This window comes from Phaeoacremonium minimum (genome assembly GCF_000392275.1).
Source record: "Phaeoacremonium minimum UCRPA7 unplaced genomic scaffold PA7_03_scaffold_479, whole genome shotgun sequence".
In the NCBI taxonomy this organism is placed as follows: domain Eukaryota; kingdom Fungi; phylum Ascomycota; class Sordariomycetes; order Togniniales; family Togniniaceae; genus Phaeoacremonium; species Phaeoacremonium minimum.
In genome coordinates this window covers 330,644-353,645 of record NW_006921381.1, presented here as the reverse complement: position 1 = coordinate 353,645, position 23,002 = coordinate 330,644, and the positions used below count along the sequence as shown (strand labels likewise).

General features: G+C 51.2%; 4 protein-coding genes across 4 annotated transcripts; 3 read left to right on the top strand and 1 right to left on the bottom strand.

Annotated features, from left to right (window-relative positions):
* Positions 1 to 10,515: 10,515 nt before the first annotated feature.
* On the bottom strand, positions 10,516 to 11,493 carry UCRPA7_6583 (hypothetical protein; the record flags this gene model as incomplete). The annotated part of the gene is made up of 2 exons (XM_007919120.1): positions 10,516 to 10,885; positions 11,378 to 11,493. 2 exons carry the CDS (start codon positions 11,491 to 11,493, stop codon positions 10,516 to 10,518), a joined length of 486 nt encoding a protein of 161 aa, XP_007917311.1.
* A 673-nt stretch (positions 11,494 to 12,166) lies between these two features.
* UCRPA7_6582 (hypothetical protein) lies at positions 12,167 to 12,583 on the top strand (the record flags this gene model as incomplete). The annotated part of the gene is made up of 3 exons (XM_007919119.1): positions 12,167 to 12,204; positions 12,299 to 12,449; positions 12,509 to 12,583. The coding sequence occupies 3 exons, from the start codon at positions 12,167 to 12,169 to the stop codon at positions 12,581 to 12,583; spliced, it is 264 nt and encodes an 87-aa protein (XP_007917310.1).
* Positions 12,584 to 14,112: 1,529 nt separating this feature from the next.
* On the top strand, positions 14,113 to 19,923 carry UCRPA7_6581 (putative ankyrin repeat protein; the record flags this gene model as incomplete). The annotated part of the gene is made up of 8 exons (XM_007919118.1): positions 14,113 to 14,704; positions 14,759 to 14,787; positions 14,840 to 14,883; positions 15,130 to 15,292; positions 15,770 to 17,577; positions 17,656 to 18,414; positions 18,477 to 18,724; positions 18,773 to 19,923. 8 exons carry the CDS (start codon positions 14,113 to 14,115, stop codon positions 19,921 to 19,923), a joined length of 4,794 nt encoding a protein of 1,597 aa, XP_007917309.1.
* Positions 19,924 to 20,634: 711 nt separating this feature from the next.
* UCRPA7_6580 (putative transporter-like protein) lies at positions 20,635 to 21,718 on the top strand (the record flags this gene model as incomplete). Its single annotated transcript, XM_007919117.1, has 2 exons — positions 20,635 to 20,677; positions 20,880 to 21,718. 2 exons carry the CDS (start codon positions 20,635 to 20,637, stop codon positions 21,716 to 21,718), a joined length of 882 nt encoding a protein of 293 aa, XP_007917308.1.
* Between the last annotated feature and the right edge of the window lie 1,284 nt (positions 21,719 to 23,002).

Genomic DNA, 23,002 nt, shown 5'->3' with positions numbered 1-23,002 from the left:
TTATGGGGAAGTGGAAAAGAGCACTAGGGAGTAATTACAACGGGAATCGAGGTCCGTTGCCGCCCAAGCTACCTGGCCGATAACGATTATATGGTTTAGAGCCATTGGCGCGCCTGTGGGCAAGGGATTGTGCAATTCGCACCGAATGGGTTGATTTCCAAGTTGTAAAGGGCCGCCCCCTGCAGCAGCATTCGCATGAGCTAAAGCGCTTGTGGTAGCATTTTTGAGGCGATAGGGTGATATCGAGGCTGGCTTTTGTGCCGGATCTATGTTGCTATGACCCGATGCGGCGTATCCAGGCTGATAATTGAGCCACCTGGGCAGGCGTGCTGTTGCAGAGGCTCAAATGATGGGCCGGATAGGCCGAAACGTTTTTCATCTATTCAAGACGTCTGCATACCTTGCAGCAAATGGCGACGCTTGGTTCGGGCAGCACCTCGTCATTCGAGCAGCAGAAGGCTGATCCCGATTCCGCCGGAGGCGTGTGGCGTCAACAGGAGACATGTAGATGCGAGTGCAGTGTCGTACAGGCATGCCAACCTTACTCGACATGCCTCCATGCCTTGCAGTCCTGCACGGTACACTGACTTCGTCTAGTTGCCGACGGTTGATAGATGGTTACCCTTCCACAAGCTGCCCTTCGGAGCCAGGGGAGCTCGTTTCGTGCAAATCCATATGAAATAGGTCCGAAAAGGGTCCTATATTACGAATCTGTATATGCGTTCCCTCTCTTTTCAGATCCAAGGCTCTTAAGACTCGGTGAGCGTTTGGTCCCATGTACTCTGCCGATACGGTACCCCCACCATCGGTGAGCACTCGAAGTACCTTGCCTCTGGGAAAGGCAAAGGATTGTGGCAGCTTCGATCCTGGAGCGATAGTGACTTGTCATTTAGAGCTGTTACCTTTTTCTCAAGGAATTTGATGGCTGGGTTAGAAAAAGGAAAAGCGCAGCAGCCATGGTGATCTGCAATGTGGCTCCCTGTTTCACTTGGGTTTAGCCCCCTCAGGCTTGATTCATCAAAGAGAGGCTTCAACGACTCAACGACTGCGGACGCCACGCCCATACTGCACGGTCTAGAGCTGAAAACAACCCCAACCACTCTACCTGCCCTGGATGGATGGCCGTGACAGCTCGGAACTCGCCTCTTGAATGTAATTCGAATGCACAATTAGCCAAGGACAAATGGGTCATCTGATGCCTGCTTGCAGGGTGATTGACGACTGCCATGTCATCGTCATGGTGCTCGGCGTTCTCTCCATCGTGATGATTCAATCTTGGTTTGATCGCCCTTGGCCACGATCCCTGCACAATGTTGAATGCATGCATCGATGAGGTAGCATTGAGGGTTTTGGCGAGTGAACCTAGGGAGGTGTTCGCACAACGGAAATGCAAATAACCCCATGCCATCGAGAGTCTAAGGCTAGCGTTCATGGAGAGACACAGCGCGGAACTGGAGATCAGTCAAGATCGACGACAGGGTGTCCGATTGTGTGCCCCTTTTGAGCTCGCTGCATGGACAGATCTAGTTCGTCCGATCTCGAGTGCTTGAATGGAATGATGCTATGGGGCTTCTAGAGCATTACGACCTTGGGCAACGTCGCTGCAAATCATGCGAAGCCCCATCCTCGAAAGCCACAAATCCAGCTTGCCGAAGCCGAACCCGTCCTGCTCTCCTAAGGGCCTTACTTTAGGCTTCTGGAAAGCCACCATTCCGAGATTGGCCCCTGATCCAAGGAGGGCCCAAATGGCCTGCCTTGAGGGTCGAGGTTGCGATGCCGCCACCTGCCTAGCAGGGGAAGAGACGTCGATGAGAATGGGGTCACGAAAGGGACATGTCGTGACGTGAAAGAAAGAAAGATCCACGCGCGGCATAACCGGCCGTAGCAGGCAATAGTGGAGAATTTAAAGCTACCTTGCACTACCGGTCTCCACATGTCTCTAAATCAACAGCCAGAATTGCTTTATCCAGCAATCAACATGGCTACATCCGAGGGCGTTGAATAACTTACAGGACGGTTTCTTAGTAGTGCTTGTGCTAGTGCCACTTGCCTGGCTAGACACTCTGCCCATTGCTCCTTTGAACCTCGAGGCTTTGCTATCGGGGCGTCGTTAGACGCAGCATGGTCCGAGTATAGATCGCTCTGGCTGTAACCGCCCGGGTAGGGAAGATGAGAGCGTTCTAAAAGCAGACGCATTGGAGATCTACCTGCCCTTCGCTGGATCTGCCGCAGCCGGATTCACGTTGCCCGACGTGACGCCGAGGGACGAACTGAAGTAGTCTAGTTATGACGCGCACGCGGATTGAGATGCACGTTGGATGGCGAGTAACTTCACCTTGGCTAATATTGGCCGCAGCGACGTGTCCACAGCCAGGTGAAGTAAGTATCTGCATAAGCTCTTGACTTCAAGAACATGTAGGGCACATCTGTCTCGCGCTTTTGCAGGCTAGATAAGACTTGGCTAGCAATCTCCGTCCTGAATTAGCTACTTCTGCGCGCGGCATATTCGAGCCGGCCCGGCCAGTCAGCGCGTACAGCACATAGATGACAAGGACATAGATAATTGTTGCTAACGAAAGGTGCAGCATCTCTCCTCCTACGGGAGCGTAGACGCCTACCGAAGAGGCGAGCAAAAGAGGGTACTGTAGCATTGCGCTGCAGGACCTTACATACACCTCTCATTACAACATCCCATGAATAGTAGCAACATCACAAGCTCTCACCGCAAATGCAAGGCGGCAGCGGCAGGAGCCATGACCAGCAGCAGCGTCTCTCAGGCCCAATTGTCTGGGCAGGGAATAAATAGAACAATGGAACGTCCAAGTTTGCGTACAGCATCCGAGCACTTCAGAGGGCTGGGTGCATACCGCTGTTACCTCAACTGGGTGGGCGATCACGCATGCCATCCGGTGAGAATTGCGACACAGCTTCCCTTCGGCCTTGCTTAAATTAGCCACGTTACAACGCTGTTCACCCAGGGCTTAACGCTTAACCGCAGGTGTGTGCTCCTCCTCTTCGCAGACAGACAGACAAACAGGCCAAAAAACAAGATGCTGGCTGCTGGCAAAAAGGAAGAACAGCAACAAGCAAGCAAGCCATCTTCTCAATTGCCTAAGTCAACTTATCAATGGTTGATATGTGCTTCTTGACCGGGCATAGGAGGTACGGACAAGCCGTCGAGCAGCAGGAATTTGAGGATGGCTGGGAACAAGGGTCTTCATCTAAACTGTTGGTGCTCGGACGATTCGCTGGGCGGGGATCAACCAGGCTTGACAGATTCAAACAGGGATTTGCTGCACAATCCGACCAGCCTACGATCTCAAAATGCCACGAACTATGGGCTTATTCTAGAGTAGACTAGCTGGTGCACTCCCGTCCGTCAAGTGGACCACCCCGAGAGAGGCTTGAACAGGCGTTAAGTTGTGGAAAGAGTCCGCAATGCAGGCCACAAGTCCCGAGGGCCCTACCAGGCAGAAAGCAACTTGCCAGCTTTTTTCTCTTTTCTTAGATGATGCTTCGGAGACAAAGCACCATGCGCTGCCGAAGCGCTGCAACTCTTCCAGCCCCCAACAATTATGGCTATTCCTTGACTTTCAACCGAATCGATACACCTGGGCCAGGCAAGTCACGAAGGTGCATTTCGTGGTTCCCTGCGCGCACAAGGTACTGTATGACGATATCTGCCCGAGGATCTGCGTGGAGCCCTCCCTGCCCGGCTGGCAGCAGATGCTCGTCCGCACATGGCACGGTAGGTTGCATTCCTCGCACAAGGGCCTTTGCTGTCCTCGGTCTAATCGCTCACTTGCGTCTGCCTTTGTGCGTATTGTGTGCATTGTCAAGTACGTATTAGGTACTCAGGTACTGCAGGTGTACCGCAGAGGGAGAGAAATTGTGTGTGCACTATGCATGTGCGTGAGTGCTCTACCTACCCTCCTACCCTCCTACCCTACCTTTAGGTAGTGGGGTGGGATTGCTACGGGACGCGATCGGTCCTGGGATGGCTGGCACATGGGATGAATTGTCACCGCGACAGGCATATCCTCCCAGACACCACCCACCACGCAAGGTACATCCGGCCAACCATACTAAATCCCCTATCTGAGACGCCCAGTCTTCAAAGCCGATTGCCCAAGTACCTTTCAGTCTGCATTGCCTGCACGGTCGACTGGGGCAACACGAGAGACGCTGTGCCGGTTGGCTACTAACAGGAAGAATGGGTTGTATGAGAAGAGTGGCCGTATCTGACCTAACCCTGGCCTCAATTGCCTTGCCCGGACTGCCCTGACTGCCTGACTACATAGGTACTTGACGCTGCAGAGGTACATCTCTACCTACCTCCTGTACCCTGCTGATGCGGCCTCCTCCTCCCCTGGCCATGGGCACTCAGGGCATGGACATGGGCATGGGGCATGGGGCATGGGGGAACTGCGGTACATTACGCGCAGTACCTCATAAGAGCGGTTCTAGGTATGCCTGTTGCATATCAAATCGGTTAATCTTCTAGATAGATGAAATCTGACTAGTAAGGGTTGTGGTGGAAGCAGTGGAAGGAAATGCGCTCGCCTTTCCGAAGAGGCGTACCTCGACATGGCGTTTCAGCCTTTGCCAGTGATGGGAAGCATGGATGAATTGGCCTTGGATTCCAAAAAGCCAGAATTTCCAAGTTATTAGATTTGATATCACATCATATCGTAAATTTTTTTTGGCTTTGCTATCTGTCGATTAACCTCTGGCTAGGCAGAGCTACGTACTCACTCACTCCTTCCCTCAATCACACACACTCGAATCAATCAAATCAATCAATTTATCAAACCGTTCGTATCTCCTCCTTCCTTCTCGAAGCTTGCAAGGTGCGTAAAATATTGGGCCTCTTTATTTTCGGCTTGCTGCCATGTGAAGAGTCGACCCTTTGCCCGGTCCTGCCACCCCCAAACGACCGCCTCAATATAAAGAACGGCGGCCGTCGTATATACGTCCTTGATCGTCGCCTAATCGAGCCTGTGTTCCGCCTGCTATCTCTTTTTCATTCTTTCTTTCACTGCTTGTCCCTAGCGGCAGCTCGTCTTTTTTTGGTGTGCGTGAGAGACACACGCCGTCCGGAAAAGCAAGCAACGGACACACTCTCACTCACGCGCAGAGAGCGAGAGAGATTAAAAGAGGTCCACTGGATCTTAAAGACAACTGCATTCGCCGTCGAGTCCCTGGAATTTTCAGGAGCGACGCCGTAGTGCGATCAACATCCTGTCCAATCGACTGGGCAGGATCTGTCGTGGTGGCGTTGAAGCCATACCCGTCATCGCAGCCGTCATTTGTCGCCGAGTCGTGGGTGCACATCGACGTGACCTGGCGCCAGCAGCAGCAGCAGCATAGGAAAGGCTGAAGTGCACAGGTGTGAATGGCCAGCAACTTTGTTGGTGCCTCTTACTGTCTCCGGCAATCAGCATCTCGTCCGATCCTGGTCGCAGGCCCAGTCCTCCAAGGCCTTGACCTGACCTGACCTGACTTGACTGACCCAGGTGCAAATCCAACAACTCCCCCAGTCCAGATCAAGTTGTACGCCGTCTGTACAGTACCGTATCAAGCATTAATTCAAGATCCCACAACCAACTTTTCCGCCTTGTCACCCTCACCCAGATATACCCACATCACCCCACAACAACCTTCCTTTGGATCTCTGTCCCTGCCGGTTCCCTACTTCACTGCACCTTGGGCAGATAGCGTGTTTCTCAACGCACGCATACTCCCGCTCTGGTCCACGAACGTCACGCCTGACCCAGTCTTTCATCCCCGTTTCGTCTTCTGTCTCCCCAGCGCCCTCGTTGGCCACCCAAGTCTGAGCTTCCCGGAGCGTGTTATATCCAACTACCCAAAACAGAAACCGGGCGGACCCCTGCTGTCCATATCCAGACACTTCAGGTACGAAGTTCTGTGGAAGGGGAAGACGAGCCGTGTTGGAGAAGGCTAAGACGGGACGCTCACGCCTCCGTCTGCTCCATCTCCAAGCTGCCGCAGTCCCACCTTGACCCCAGGAGCCGGCCGTTCATCCTGCCCACACCTAACCTACCTCCCTACCTACCGGCCTCGCCTTACCTACCACGTTAACCTATACCTGTACCTATAGCCATCGCTGGGTATACGTACCTACCTTACACCCATCCATACTTGAGATAGAGCAGGTACATCTGGGCCCGCTACCTACTCCCGAGTCTGGTTCTGGTTCTGCTGCAGTTGTTTGCAATCATTACACCACCACTGCTATTACCAGCACCTCATTAGAAGACCAGTGGCCCAGCCCCGACCCCGACCATTTCTCCTCTTTCTGTGTCGAACCCTTGCTGAGTGCTGCCGCTGCCAGTCAAGGCCAGAAGCCGGAAGTATTTTAAGGCCAGTCATATTATCATACTTGGATTCCGCTCCCCCAGTGCCGCATACCAAAGTACCACTTGCAGACCGGGCATCTCGATTGGTCGGTTCCTTGCTCGCTACCTGCCTTTTGTCTCTCTTCTCGTCTCTGGCCGTTTCTAAGGTCCTCCTCTTCCTGCTGCTTGTCTTCTTGTCTCTTTCTCTCTCACGAGTCGCGCCCTTGAACCATCGTGTCCTGGTCCTGTTCCCCGTCGGTAACCAATATTGTTCCTATCATTAACCAAGGACGGACACGCCCATACCCTATGCCATAAAGTTTGTCGATGTCATCCGCTTGGATCCGGCCGCTGGAACAATAAACCAATATCAAGGAATTTCGCAACATCTCCGACCGCCTCCCTAGACCCGTAGTTCATACCAGGCTTGCCACCCTCTGGATCTGGTCCTACCAACCTAGGCGCCAATCTTTTCCCTGTCACTTCTTCACCAGAGCAAAGTGGTTCCTTTTTGATGGCAGTCGCCGTTCCACCGCCTCCTTCAAATAAACTGGACTTCTGGGGACAAAGCAACTCTGCTGCTTATCCTCTCGAATCAACAGAACCCATGACCGACATAATGTCCTATCAATATCCCCCGCCGCCGCCTCCAAACGGCGCAGACATGGAGATGCCCCCGTCTGGGTACATGTCCAACTACTCCATGCATCCGCAATCCTCTCCTATGGATATGAGGCAAGGCCCAGACTCCTCCATGAAGCTGGAACGTCGAGATTCATTATCAAAGTCGTTGAAACTAAAACGATCCATCTCGACCCCAGATGTTAGGCCACAACAGCCAGGATTACCACCACCACAAACCCCAATCCCCGAGCAGTCTGCTCTCGCCTTGAGCGCGGAGAAGCGAAGAAACAAATTAGGATATCACCGAACATCTGTTGCTTGTGGTGAGTGATACGGCGATTGTTCCATTCCGCTGTGCTCTTGTGAGGAGCGTGCAATTCTAACAGTTGATCAAAGGACACTGTCGGAGACGAAAGATCAGATGCATTCCCTCGCCTGCTGATGTCCAGGGACGATGTGTTAACTGCATTCGGCTGAAGAAAGAGTGCAGCTTCTATCCTGTAGACCAGCAGCCACCGACAGACACGCGACAGAAGTCTGCATCGAGGTCTTCAGTTGGGCCCAAGATTGCTTCAGCATCATCTTCTCCGGCCATCTCGAGCGGACACCCGTCCGACATGCACTCGCAGCAGCCGTATTCCCAAATGACAATGCCATCCATCCAAAACATGGCGCCGCCTTCGATGAAGCCTCCAGGCTCTGACAGTTACCCATCTGATGCAAAGAGTAAGTCCAACAACACCCCAGAACGCTTGTGCCTGGAGCCCAAATGTGCTAAAAACAGACAAGTGCACACTAATGCTTCCGCCTCACGAACATATCCAGAATACGGCGCGCCTGGAATGACAAATTGGATGGCGCCAGAAGCGAGTCCCAGTTCCTCCAAACCTGGAGACCTGAATGCAACATGGAGGACTTATCCACATGAGTCGCCAATCACTCCAGCTTTCTCACCCTACACACCTCACGCACCTCCTCCATCAGCTTCCTGGAACGCTCCACCATCGGGCGACTCGTCACGAGAAGAAATGGCCGCTTGGTCGACTTATCCACCGCCGCCACCCCGATCGCTTTCTTTCGGCGCGGAAGGGATGACTGGTCACTCGCAACAGTACCCTCCGATTTCCCATCTCACCAGCCAGGCTGGGAGGTCTTACGACCGCAAGTCTTCTGGCCCAATGTCGGCAGACATGTACCCCCCGCCAATTGCAACAACGATCCCTGGGGTGGACAGCATCCCAGGCACAACGATGGAGCACAACATCTCCTTGTCTGCCGGAGCAGTACCTCCTCCCAACTATGGTAGCTGGCAGCAGCCCTATTCGTATTCCAAGCCAGGCGAGACCTATGGCGGCTGGTATGGGGAGAATGGCAGTTCTCAGCCGCCAATGGCACCAGGAGAGAACGTACAATCTCAGATGGATCATCATGACCCATACTACGCCGCACGATGAGAACTTCCGGCACTTGTTGCGTTGCATGTCCTGGACTGCAGCCGAAGGCCAGGTCGAAGAGCTTGAGGCGATCACTTCTTCCAGTTGTACTGGGGAGCCCGTCGAAAACGATTAGACACCGCTCGCCAAATTCTTATACCATATTTTCCCCTTTCAACAGACATTCGGAATGCTATAGTATTATTTGCAGAATCGAATCGCATGTCTTTGGGATTTCCGACTTCTGCAAATAATTTACCCCGATTTGAACACTTCCTTGGAGCGCAAGATTGTCTCGTCACATAATTATTCGAATCTCAAGAGACACAAGAGAGAGGACAGAAGGTCATTTGAGAGTGGTGGTGAAAGCATTAGCAGAGCTTTCTCAATTGGGCGAATTTCGCCCAAGCGCTTGCATACTTGACAGCCGAAACTTGGGGGATTTGCGTCGCAGTCGCTTGCAACCGAGATCTCAAACAATTGAAGCCTCGTGAGATGATCACTTTCAGCCACAGTGCAACGCCGGGACCGACCAACCCAACAAGAAGCGAATCGTTGTGTGACATTCTTCGAACGGTTGCTCTAAGCCTCATAATGCACCAAGCGTCTCTAAAAAGCCGACCACAAGCGCCCTTTGAGCGACCGACCGTTCTTATATGCCATCAGGTCTTGGCAGTGTCTGCTAGGGATGAGGAGCAGTCTAGTACGAACGGCTTCCTGCATTAGGTGTAAATTCTCCTAGTTGATGGCTGGCTCCGCTGAGTCGGAGGTGTCGAACACCGCCGCGAGTCATGCTCTTCACTTTGGCCGGCGACTAAGCTACTAAGACGCGCTTTACTGGCAGGCACACGGTAGCACAGAAAGAGCAGCCCGGTACACGACGCTAATCTAATATCTGGTATCGTGGTCTCGGTACTTTTAGGCTGAGATGGGGTTTTCAATGTGGGGGTCATGAAATAATATCAACCTCAATGCGATGAACATAAAACGGAGCCACTTACACGACGAACGGCGGCAATCTCCAAATGTTTCGGGATGCGATAGATTGGGACGGCAGCATGGGCGGGATGAGACGGGACGGTCATGCCGCATCACTTACATACCTACCGACATACAGAAAGAAAGAAATGATGGGTTGGGTATCTTGTGTCAGGACGGCACGCAACACGGGCCCGGCAGCTTGTCCGGTCCGGTCCCCAGGGAGAACAATACACGTGCGGAAAGACATCGAGCATTCGAAGCTTCTCGAATGGGACACGGTCCCATGCAACCGGGTAAGAGGACTACGCAACAAAATCTAGGACCTCAAAATTAAAATGGACGATACGTTCGATATTGGAAATGGGGGAAAAGGGGATATTAAAAAAGTCGGGATCATGGAGGGTTTGCATTTCCTCGGGCTGGCTGGGAAAAACCATTTACAATTGCATGTCTTTCTTCTCCTAAAACACGACGATTGGACTCATCCATCCTGTCGTATGCGATGATATTTTTGGAAGGCTAGGGAGGAAAAGTATATTTATTGCACTGTCATCTATTCTTATTCCAGATTTCTTTGTACTCTACCTTGATTCCTTTCACTTGCCTCATAGCTTTACTCGTACGTCTACTTATCAGTTGGCTTATTGCTTTAACTGTTCGAATATACATTGCATTTAGATATTAGCTTGGTTTGCGGTAGATCGTGTTGTTCTTCGGCAGTATCTGCTTGTTCGATGGCCATTTCCCATTGATGTTTAACTTATTTGGCGAACTTCTATAGAGACCTCCTGCGACCTGATCATCTTCAAGTCCTTGGACTTTGTTGGAACTACTACGGGAGGATTGGGAGCGCCTCATGATTGATCTCAATGCCGCTCCTTCCCCGCCTCATCCCCGCATGCAGTACGCCGCATCTGCCCATCTGACTGCGTCAAGGAGGAAGGTGAATAGCTAGTCAGGATCGCCTGTGAGCGCCTCCAGCCTTACTAGACCGTTAATGTCGTACTCCTGCATCCAGAGCTGAATCCTTCCTCGAAATGCCGGCAACAACTACACTGATTGGTAGATGATGTTCAACCCTGATACGAGGCTCGTCTTCATCATAAGGGGGGGGGGGTTCAAGTCGACAGCCTGTACGTCAGGACCATGAGGGTGACGTACGCGCCGAGACTGAGCGCGGTCAGCAGCGCGACGCTGTTGCCGCTGGTGCGGAACTTGTTCCTGACGACGACGCTCCGGCGCCTGCCGCCGCGGCCGTCCGACTCGGAGTCGGACTCCTCCCTGTCGAAGAACTGGCGGTTGCCCTCGTAGCGGCGGAAGACGGCGACGAGCATGACGGCGGCGCCGTAGACGGCGAAGAGGGCGCCGATGGCGTAGAACTCGGACGTGAAGATCTTGAGGATGATCAGGGCGAACGAGAACTGCGACAGCGCCGTCCGCATGTACGCCCCCTCGAAGGTGCGCTGGGCGGCGCGGATCTCGACCAGCCTAGCTGCATCTTTAGTATGCCGGCGGTGGGAAAGGACGCGTTGCTTGCAGCGGCTTGAAGGGGGGCGGGAGGAAGAACGAGCTCATGGCAGACTGGGGAAGGGGGCGGGTGGGTGAATGTGTTGTGAGGGTCTGCAGAGACACCAAGTATAGCAATAGCAAGTAAGGCCCGGGGGCGTTCAGATCCAGACACGCGGATGGACCTATGACAGAGTGATGTGTCTGGAATAGAAAAGGATGGAGGTGCATATAAGCTCATTGGAGTAACGGAGTGTCAGAGTGTGGGGAAGGGGCTCGTTCCGCATAAGAGTGGCGCTGTCACCTGGGGCCGGATGGGCAGAGTCGCACTGATGAAGAACGAGAAAGGGGGACGAGGGACGAGCGCGAGGCTGCCCCTTGAGCCATTGAGAGAGGCAGAAGCGAATGCCAAGCCCCGAAGAGAGGGCCAAAGCAAACGGGATAAATGTAAGAACAAGTCTGGAACGAACTCACTCTGGCCCCGTCAGCACGACCGAGCGCGCTCTATGTAAACGGAGATGAAGGTGGTCCTCCGGGTTGGGATGGAGCGCCTGCAGAGGAGCCATCAGCATCTTCCTTACTCTCTTCATTATGCCGGCAGTGGGGTAGCTCGTCTCATTGCCCATTCAGGCTGCAGGTGTTGTACAAATCGAGTACTCCGGAGAGAATGAGAAGACTGTACCTTGAACATGTTGGCTGCGTCCTGTGTTGCCTTGTACGAAGACAATGGCAATCGTCAAATACTTCGACGTCTTAGCACTTATGGCGCCGGGAGCGAAGTGAGCCCCGATGTTATTGTCGCTGAAAAGTAGCAGGGCTCACTGTGCACAAGTCTCGTTTGGAGGTAAGACTTCACTCTGGTGGTAGACAAATGAGTCTGGGGGAGATATAGTATGGCTGAAGAGGCAGCGCCGGCCGTCCCATAATCACCTCATTATGTTTTATGGTGATTATTGCAACATTCGCTGGACTGCACGCGCGATCTGATCTTCTAGCTGTCTTCCAAGCCTTATGACGCTGTAGGAGGCCGAGCTTCGACGCTCGGACCACACCATCGCATGACTAAGCTGGCCGGGTTGCCGCCAGGCAGAGGAGCTTTGAGACTATGGAGATTGCCGCAGACGTCCGAACTACGACATCAAATGCTCTCACGATAAGCTGCTCCAACGCGCAGACGTGTACCAGCCCCGACTTCTCGCCTAGCCGGAAAAGCGATATCTCAATACACGAAGACCCCGCCAGCTTCTCATTTACTCTCCCGCCATGAAGCCCGTCGTCGGCGCCGTGCAGGCCTGGTCCTGGTATGTCCCTCGCCCTTCAAGCAATGCATCATCGCATCTCCGATTAGCTCGCACTGCAGATGGACATCGTCACTGACACTCGTGGGCTATGCAGCGTAGTAATATCGGTCTTTGCCATTATTATTCTATCGATTCTCGGCCTTCTGTTTAAGAACAACCACCACGAAGTAGTCGGAGGAGTTGAGGACCCTGAGAACGGCCCGGCCGTTGCAGGCACAGTCTTTGTTGCCGTGTTGGTATATGCCGTAAGTCATCTGCTGCTATCTCCCTATTCTTGAGTCTTGGCTAAGACAAGTTTATGCAGGGCTTCCTGGTGTTCTGCGGTCTCCAAGGCATCCTGCACATGCGCGAGAGTCGACGGGGTGCAATTGCCCTGTAAGTTCAAAGGCAGCCCGCGAGGCAAGGGTACTGGCGTTCGGTTCATTTTTCGACGACATATTGCACTGCATTGCATTGCGTCCCGACTGCTGAAGGCGGTGGGGATGGTGTATCATGGAGGAAGGCCGTGGGATGCGGCAACGCCCAGCAAGATATAGGGTTATAGTCCCCAAGTCTGGGTTCTCACAATAGACGAATCGCGTTTAATTGGCGTATATCTGTTGTCAATATCAAAGGTCGTAATAGGATAGACGAATCTGACTCTAGTTTCGAACCGACACTTCAGCACGTGAAGCTGGCCCAATGGTTATAAGCTGCGTAAGATCTGGGACATATCCTGTTTGTGATCCAGTAATATTGGCTTGAGTTTGCCTTGAGTCAAGATAATCGACGACTGGGTCACAAAATTAGCCGTATTTTACTACCAGCTATCCTATGAGTCTTTGAATGTACATAATTGGCTATATGTTCCTTTCCATATGCTATCTACTAAAGCGCAACCTTATCTAACAACTTGGGTTTGAGATCGGTTTTAAGCGTATCTTCTGAGACTGTCACTTAGAAGATACACTTTGAGCATTGTAATTTAGGAATTAGCAACATCCAGAATGCCTCTGGATTATGTTGTACGATCTCAAGTGCCCTTTCAAAATACATTCTAGGCAGGCACTTGCTCACATGCTTAATCTCAACAGAGCTGAGCTTTTCCACATGCATTCAGTTTTCACCCGCTGCGTCTGCTATGCGTTGTGAAGATTCGTGTTGTCCAGTTTCATGCGGTATTGACGTTGCTATCTATAGATGAGTTATCTCAATTGGAAGTTGGGAATTTTGGCCACCTGCGGTCGTCGTCTTCAGGGAGATCTGGAACAAGGCAACAGCGCGCCTCGAGCCAAACAATTTTCTTCCTTTTTCGTTCATGATGCCGCAACGGAGGAGATTACAGACAGGCAGCTACGCACGAGCCATGAGACACGGGATATCCTCAATTGAGGCAATGCCATGAGAATCACAGGACTTCGTGTAAGTTTGGTGTTTGTCGTAGGCTGGCGGGCTAGGCATGGCAGGCAGCACAGCCCCCTAGCGGCGCGCTAACACGCGCCATAACGTTTTCTCAAGAACGCCTTACAATGGAGCTTCACCATTTGCAGCCGCGCCAAGATCCGCTTGCCTTCAGCTCGTGGAGCCGGCAGGTCGACGGGGCCATAAGGTTTCTGACTCGTTGAGATGATCTGACCTCTGCTCTCCCCCGCTGGCTGTCATTCCAGGGGTCCACCGTTGACGACGGCCTGTTCGCCAATATTAACCCAATTGAGTTTTGTGGTGGCACGCCGGCGACGGCGCAAGTATATAGGGGGATATGCCCCCATCGTCACTCTTTCTATGAAGTCTCTTTGCTTCCCGCGGGCGGTCTTTCAATATTTGCCAGTGTCACTCTTTTCCCCTAGAATCAGAATCGTTTTTATACAGTCCCGCACTATGTCTCAACTTGCGTCCCTACCGGTCCCGCCAGCCGGCTTAGTTCGGCGCATGGCCGAGTATGCGGACACGCCACTTACTGAGCTCTTGCAGCCATATAGGAAGTATGAGGCTCAATTGAGGCAGCTTTATGCTCAGGAGCCTGAGCATGAACTTGTCAAGGATCCGCATGCCAATCTCCTACCCCTTTTCACCAACGACACTCCTAGTATCAAAACTCGAGCAAGAAATCTAGGCTCCGAGTCTGAGAAGGAGAAGGAGAAGTATATTATGGCCCTCCCTGAGGACCAGCGCCGGCCAAATGGCTCTCCAGCGACTGTTCAGTCTCTCAAGGAGTTTCAGCACAACTTCAGCGTCTTTTCAGAATCCTCTCTGATTGATCTTGACTGGAACAATGTTGTTGCCGCTGGCTCGTCTGTTGTGAACTGCCTTCTCCCAGTACCTGAGAAGTACAGCACATCAAAGAGAGTTCTTCGAGAGTTCTACCATGAAAAATTCTCCCCAGCTTCTGATGTTGACCTGTTTTTGTATGGTCTCAGCGAGGAGGAGGCAATTGAGAAGATCAAAGACATTGAAACCAGGATCCGAGACTCAATTCTCACGGAAACCACAACTGTTCGCACCAAGAACGCCATCACTATTTGTGAGTCCTGTATGATGGTCTGACCCGAAATGCTCCTGCTAATAGTTCCAACAGGCAGTCAATATCCCACACGACATGTGCAGGTGAGTTAACATTTTCTAACTAGGCTAGCATTCTGAGACTAACAAGGAGTAGATTGTTCTTCGCATATACAAGAATGTCTCAGAAATCCTTACTGGGTTTGATGTGGATTGCTCCGCTGCTGCATATGACGGAAAGCAGGTTTACTGCACGCCCCGGGCTCTTCAGTCGTATATGACCCAGATCAATCACATTGATCTCACCAGGCGCAGCCCTTCATATGAGAATAGACTGTCAAAGTATAGCCACAGAGGCTTCGAGGTGTATTGGCCAGAACTCGATCGCTCTCGAATTGATCCTACCATCTTTGAGAGAAGCTTCCAAAGAACACTGGGTCTTGCTAGGCTCCTTGTTCTCGAACGCCTTCCTACATCTTCGTCAAGAGAGCAGTACCTGAGCAAACGTCGTGAGGAACGTGGTAGGCCTCCTCTGGAAGGACATCGCCGCTTCCGACATGGTCTTGCGGGTGATATCAAGAGCATCTATGAGGACGAAGTTGCGGAGTGGGTGAGCGAAGAAGATGTGTCAAGCTACCACAGTAATTTCTCACTTTCCTTCTGTACCGCATCATGACTCACTGTTCGATAGCGTTTACTCTTCCATACGGCGTAAAATATCACTCGAAGAAGATCGAAAAACTCTGCTATACAAGGGATCTATTACTCAATGCCGAGTGGAATCAGCCCAAGGACAGAGACGTCTACCTACATCGCCATCCAGCCTTTGTAAGATCCACTACGAGCTTCTGGCTTGATACGTACTGATTTAGCTGTTCAGTTTGGTCGATTTGAAGATGTCATTAATGATTGCTGTGGTTTTTGTCCGGAGCCAGTAACAGACAAGGAGAAAGAGATATATGAGGAAGAGAGCAAGATCTATGTTCGCGGAAAGATATCATTCCTCAAAGATGATCCTGGCAGACAGGTAACAAACTCTGTGATGAATACCTCGTTTGATACTTTCTAATGCTCATGTTTCATCTAGGAAATCGGTTCCTTCAATCCACTAACCGATGACGACTGGACCGAGATGTCATACGTGGGTAACACGGCTCGACTCTGCCAAGCCATCGTTGATGGCGATCTTGAGCATGTTGAGGACTGGCTTGCACAGGAAGGCGCCGATCCTAACAAGAGAGATTACACCGGTAGAACTCCGCTACATCTGGCTGTCATCAGCTCAACCCCTGAAGTTGTTAAGTGTCTCGTCGACCATGGCGCACGACTGATTTCTCGTCTGGCGGATGGCAAGACAGCCCTCCATCTAGCGGCTGCAAGAGGCGATGTTGAAATTGTCAAGATCCTGATGGAAAAGAGCACTGCCAACGAAGCTGAAGAAGAGGAGAAGGAAGATAAACGTCGCAAAGTCCTGCTTCCTATGAGAAACGACAAATCTGAGACTGAAGAATCAGTGGAGTCTGATGAAGACGAGGAGGCAGACTCTGATGGAGAACTCGTGGATGACGAGCTCAGTGATGATAATGATGGTAATAGTATGGCTACTGGGTCTTTTGTCAGGGTTGGAAACAAGGAACAACCAGCAACCCACACAGAAGTCGTCCCTGATGAAGTCGAGGGCGAACCGGACTTCTATCATGTGGACGCTATCGCATGGGACAAGCCCGTATCAGCCTTACACCTGGCTGTCATCTCAGGTCACACAGAGGTTGTCAAGCTACTTTGCCAGGAATACGGAGCGGATGTGCTACTTCCAGTCAAGTTCCTGGGATACAACTCCGCGCCGACCACTGCAATCCTCACCATGGTGCTGGCCACCGCCCTCCCTGTCGAGAAAGCAAAGGAGATGGTCAAGACCCTCTTGAGTTTGGGGTCTACCTCTGCTCAGGCCGATATACATGGTGTTACGGCTTTCCAGCGATATGCCGAAGAAAACGCTTCTGAGTTACTGGAAATTCTTTGGGAGATGGACAAGATTGGATCCAACTCAGCTATCAATCACCTCGGGTTCACGAATACATATAGACCCAAAACGAGGAGTGCTCTTCAGGCGGCCCTCCAAAATGGTGATTCGAGGCTCGCTCTCCGGCTTCTTGATGCAGGCGCTGTCTCTCAGATCGATTTCGACACATGGCTGAAGTCTGCAAAGCAGTCACATGTTCAAAAGGAGCTTGCGGCATACGATCAGAACAAGAAGCTGTTCAGCACAATGACTGAGCAGCCTCTAATAGCAGCTCTAAAGTCCCCCAGCCCCGAAATTGCCCTCGAGCTTATCAAGAAAGGTGTGGATGTAAACATCATCTCTGCCAACTCACATCAAATCCTCCAACGATCGTGGTGGCGAGGTAGTGACAAAGGACAATCCGCGTTGGATGTGGCACGCGACGAGATCAAAGCTCTTCGCGAGTATAAGGATCCCCGGTCCACCTTAGTTGAGCCTAAGCTAGAGACAGAGATCGACGAATTTCTGGGGAGTCTGAAACAAGGCAGCTGGCAGCACTGGACCGTCACCGCAGATATCAAAGCCGTCAAGGAGGCACACAAGAAGAGCTCGGAGGACTTCAGGAAGCAGAAAGCACATGTTGAGTCTATGAAGGGTGTCAAAGAGAAGCAAGCTATCTTTGACGATCTAATATCGACTTTCGAGAAGGTCGAGGCTGAGATTCTAGCCAGAGATGGAAAGACCTTCGACGAGCTCCACCCAGACTTCAAAAATATGCCTGATGTACCCAAGATTGACAAGACCCAAAAGACAGGGGGCAAGTATGAGTATGAATTCAAGTTCTTTGGAGTCACTGATGTGACGGAAGCGAGAATGGCCAAGTATATCGAGCTGTAAGTGATGGTCTTTTCTTGGGTATCAATCTTGGTGTTTCCATACATTCTAGTCTCAATAACTAACCTTCTCTGAAGTTTTGAAGCATCCTGGGAGGGCGATCTTGAAAAGATCAAGAGTCTTACCTTACAGTCATGGGATAAGGAAAACAACGAGCCCCCCTTGCAGATTGCCGTCAACGAAAAGCAAGGAAGTACACCGTTCTCGTTGGCGTTACTGCGAGGGCACTTGCATGTCGCGAAGGCTATTCTGGAAATTGTCCACGCGCAATACTCTCCAACAGACAAAGACGCTGTTCGCTACGACATGGAGAAGGATAATGACTACGAATCTGACTGCTACAGTGACTCTGCGTCGAATGACGGGGAGATTGAGATATACTCCCATAAAGTCGACGAACAAGCGACCATCGAGAACATTGGGCAAGTCTCGATGCAAGTGAAAAGTCATATCAAGCCCCAAGCCTTCATGGCCTGGGAGACTCCGACATTCACTTTCCGTGACGGCAAAGTTGAAGAGACTGACGACAAGAAATTGTCTCCACTCAATTTCGCAATCAAGAACAACGACCAGAGGCTTGTCAAGTTCCTTCTTGATTTGGAGGTTCACTATGCTAGTCTGAAATTCGACAAGGACGATGAACCTACTAAGTTCGTTCCTTTCCCTGACCAAGCCTTCCTGTATGCGATTGGACAAGGCCGCACTGAGATTCTTGCCTATATAATCAAGAGAACTGGTGCAGGTATACCCCTGGAAGAGCTTGTGAAGACGAGTGGAGTTGAAATCAAAGAGAAGCCGCGATACTACCAAGGATTGACTGTCTATGGTAAAAAGAGGTATGTCTACTCTGGTGGATGATTCAACGACTTGTTTCGAGAGTACTGACAGCTTGCAATAGAAAGGATTGGGCAAATGCCGGGCGAAATGCTGTATCTAAGCCAATGGGCACCAAGACCTCACCCTTATTACTTGCCGCCAAGGCGGGTAGCATTGAGTCTGTGGAATGGTTCCTGACTGAAGCTCCCTTGAGACAATACATTGAGTTTTCGAAGTCTAAGGTTGCCAGCGAGGATTCCCGGCTCAAACACCTCAACCAGACAACTGGCGGATTTGAAAAAATCATCCGCAAGTGGCTCAGTTCTCAGAGTATGTACTCTTCAGCAACACTGATATCTTTTTACTAATCTATCATAGATGAACTTGTCCTTCATGCTGCTGTGATGGGACCGGAAGGTGAAAAGTCTCAAGAACTTGTCAAGTATCTCATCAAAGCCTTCCCTTCGTCCCTGGAGACTAAGTCTGTGGATGGACGCACTCCTCTTAACCTGGCATGCTACATGGGTAGACCTGACCTCGCGGAGATTCTCATCAAGAATGGTGCCGATCAATCCACAAAGACCAAGACCTGGGACAACTTGCTCCACAGCGCGGTGTTCAATAATCCTAAGGCAGAGCAGCTGCGCCCTCTTCTTGACCTCCTCGACGCCAATCTGAGGAGTCACATGTTCAGGGAACGAAACAGCCTTCAGCAGGATGGCAAAACACCCCTCCATTCCTGGATCTCCGGGCTCTTCCGCGACAAGTGGAATCACCCATACAACAAATCCACTGAGAAGTGTCTTGCGGTACTCAAACTACTGCTCGAGTACTCGGAGGGCCGCGAGTTGGATATGCTCGACGGTGCTGGCGACACACCACTCCATACGCTCATCGCTAAGCAGGGACCACCGGAGCTTGTTCGTGCTATTTTGGACGTCAATCCGCAGCTTCTATACCGCGAGAATGCTGTTGGGCGTACACCTCTCGAGATCTCGCATGAGGGATTCCTTGGCCTGCACCTCTACGTGCCTGAGCAGACTTACTGGACTCCGGACTTCTCGGTATCTCGACTCGTGACACGGGCTCCCAAGGCGTTCGTTGGCGCAAAGACAGCCGGCAAGGTCAAGGCGGCCAAGCCGGAGCACGGCACTGGAAACGAGACGGACGCGCGCAAGCGAGCTATCTGGCAGCTGTGCGATGCCTGCGCTGAGAAGTATCCCAGCAAACGACGCCTCGTTAGCCTACATGAGGCCAACGACGTTGCTCGTCGTCTGGGTGAAACATATCAGCCGCAGCGGTACTTGTTCAAGAGCCGTCGTGAGAAGAGTGAGGAAGAAGAGGAAGAGGAAGATGCAGAGAGGGCTGCCCAAGCCGGAAAGAAGAAAGAGACTGGGCCGAGCGACTTTGCTACTGAGACTCTTACAACTGCGAAGAAGTCCGCATGGCAACGCGACAAGCCCAGAGAGCTCGAGTTCGACTCAGACGAGGAGCTATCAGATGACAATGACTCCTTCTTTGACTTCTAATTTCGCTATGTTTAGGGATAATCTGAGAAGACTGTCTTTACCGACAACATGTGACTTATATACTTGTTGACTAAGTCTACTTTCCTCGTACTAGCACAGAAGAGTACCTGTATCCATATTAAGCTTCTATTGAAAGCCCTTGTTAAAACTGATATTTACGCCAAAGTATAGAGCCGACTTATACACTTAGAAAGGAGTGAAGCGTATACTTGAGATTTGTCTATCCGTCTGGACCCAAATGTTATGAAATAGCAATTTGATTCTCCTAGAGAGACAGGTGTTTGTAAATTAATATGAGACTATGTTATTAGACCATGACGAGAAGTCTACACACGAGTTCCCCGAATCTTGTGTAAGTGAGGCTTGTTCTTATAGGAGACGCTAGCAAATCCCGCGCGACAATATGGTGCCCTGCCTTAATTCCACGACATATATATTTTCACCTTTGAAAGCCTCGCCCGCTCGGCTCACGCCCTCGAATGCCAATCTTGAACGGTGGAGGCAGCTGAGACAAATGCTTGATAGTATCAAGCTGTTAGCGCGATCCAAGTCTCCACCCCTCGGGAGGGTCAGTGGAGGCAGTGAATAACTGTGCGGCTGGACGGGCGGCCGATTGCGACAAACAACAAAATCACCGAGCGCCAGACACAAGCGCTGGTTAAGTCGACTAGATGGAGGCAAACCAAGGCCTACAGAACGACAAGGTCACGCATGCTGAAGCAGCCTCCGCTGCTTACCAGCCGGACGAAAAGAGGTATGAGGAGGAACTGAGGCAGTTACAACGAAAGAGGCAACATCAGCAGACAGTGGCTCAACACATCAACCGGCGTATCCTCCCTTTCCTTTATGTGGTATATTCGCTGGTGCTTTCTGGCAAGTATTCGCAGCCTTACCTCTTCTCTTTAAATCATCCAAGAAGAGGCAATATGTGCTGGGCTAACTTTTGTGATGCCTAGATACTCTCAACATTAGTTATGCCGCTTACAAGGGTGACTTGTTCGACAAGGGCGGCATTCGTTTCTTCACCTATGTCGCCATCTCTTCTATCCCTTACTGTACCTTTGAGGTTCCAGCGAAAGTGCTGGTTCAAAAGATCCGTCCAAATGCCTGGCTCTCTCTAGCCACCGTCCTCTTCGGCCTCGCCACCATGTTTCAGGGCACCATTCAAAGCTACGGTGGCCTCCTCGCCATGCGCTTCTTGCTTGGTGTCTTCGAGCTGGCTATGTTCGCTGGCATTTTCTATGTCACTGGCCTCTGGTACCCGCGCTGGGACGCCGTGTATCGACACGATCTCTTCACTAGCTTTCTGCCCTTTGTAGCTGCTTTCGAGGCCCTCTTAGTAGCTGGAGTCGATAAGATGATGAGCGGTTTCGGTGGCTATGCGGGCTGGCGCTGGGTCTTTTTCTTTCAAGGCGGTCTCGCCCTCGTTGTCGGCTTCGTCGTGTTCTTTCTACTGCCCACTCTTCCCGAGTCGTCCGAATGGCTGTCCAAGGACGACAAAGAGTTCGTCGCCAGTCGCCGCTCGTACGATCCTAGCCGGTGCATTCGCACTCCTGATATGACAGTCGACGATATTGGCAAGACCTTCAAGAGCTTCAAGATGATTTTGATAGGTGTCATCTACATTTGTCTCGTCATTCCCGCATACCTCTACGCCAACATCTCGCCAACTACCTCCAAGGAATCTACCTATTACAAAGTATTGGCACGGATTCATGATATCCCCCCGTGGGTTGCACCCATATTGTTTGGCGTGGTGATCGGACCCTTCAGCGGCTTCAATTCATGGCATTAGCACCATTGACAGATTGGGCCGACCGGCGCTAGTTTTGACTGAGTGTTTTGAGAGGCATTGCTGCAGTGGCAGTCACTGCTACGAAGTAGAGAGAAGTGCAGTTCGACAGATGTGAAGAGTGGTAAATATAATGAATGGCATGAGCTTTCCTCCATGGGAGCGCAACAGATCGAAATCTCACGTGGCACGTCAAGAGGCTGAGGTTCTGGCTCTGAAGGAATTGAGGCGTCTGAAACGTGGCTATAATATAGCCAATGTTGGCATTTTATGCATAGTGACACCCCCCGAATAGTTATATCATGGTATAGTCTTTCACTCCATAGGATAGTGTACCCTTAGGATAATGTTCACATCGTTGGTCCAGAATGAAGATATATCTACTACCTGAGTAACACTAAAACCGCTCTCTGTAGAATAACCATTTCATCAAATATTCGTACAACGGGCTAGTCATTCTCAGCATATTGACGAGGTTTGAGCAGTAGTAATGTCTGTACAAACACTTCACCACGAGAGAAAATAATGCAGCCTCAGGTAACATCGACTATCAAATTTGTCTTTTCCTGCCTTCTCAGCTTGGCATCTTACATATGAAGGGGTATAGGGCAGAATCCATAACATCTCGGTTCGTCCAGGATTTCTTTCACCTGATAACTTTACTCCTATCTTCAACAATTCCCCTATCGGGTAGAATGTTCCCTCAGGCCCTGCATATAACACAGGGGCTAAAGAATTCCTCAAAGTTCTTCCTATATACACCGCAAGGTCTCCCTACTGCAGCAGGAAACTGGACAGAATAACACGCTTGGAGGGGAATAAGAATCAAAATAGCCCAAAAGACCGCCATACCCCTTTCCTTGAACGCCAAAGCCCAGACGCCACCTTTGACGTCCGGGTACTAACAGATTGACCAAATGAAACTTCTACGCCATTTCAGGCGTGGGGTTGTGGCCCTTCAACCCAACGAATGCAGTGTTCAAAGCGGGCTGGTTCCCGTATTTCGCACTAGGATGGGCCCAATCGTGAGGATGTAGGCGGTCTATTGCCAAAGCGAATGGATGAAAGGAAAGGTTACGAGAGGAATTGGGGAGGTCATTGTACCGGTGTAGAATGAAAACCGGCCGTGCAATCCTCTTAAAAAGAAGACATAGCATTGCAAACAGTTTAGCCTCTCCATCGTGGCTTATTATCTTTCGGTTCAATGCTTCTCGATGAGGAAGCCGTGCTACTCTTGCGAACAGCGGCCCTTGCACCCGCGATCGCTTGAGGACTCTCTCTTCCAGT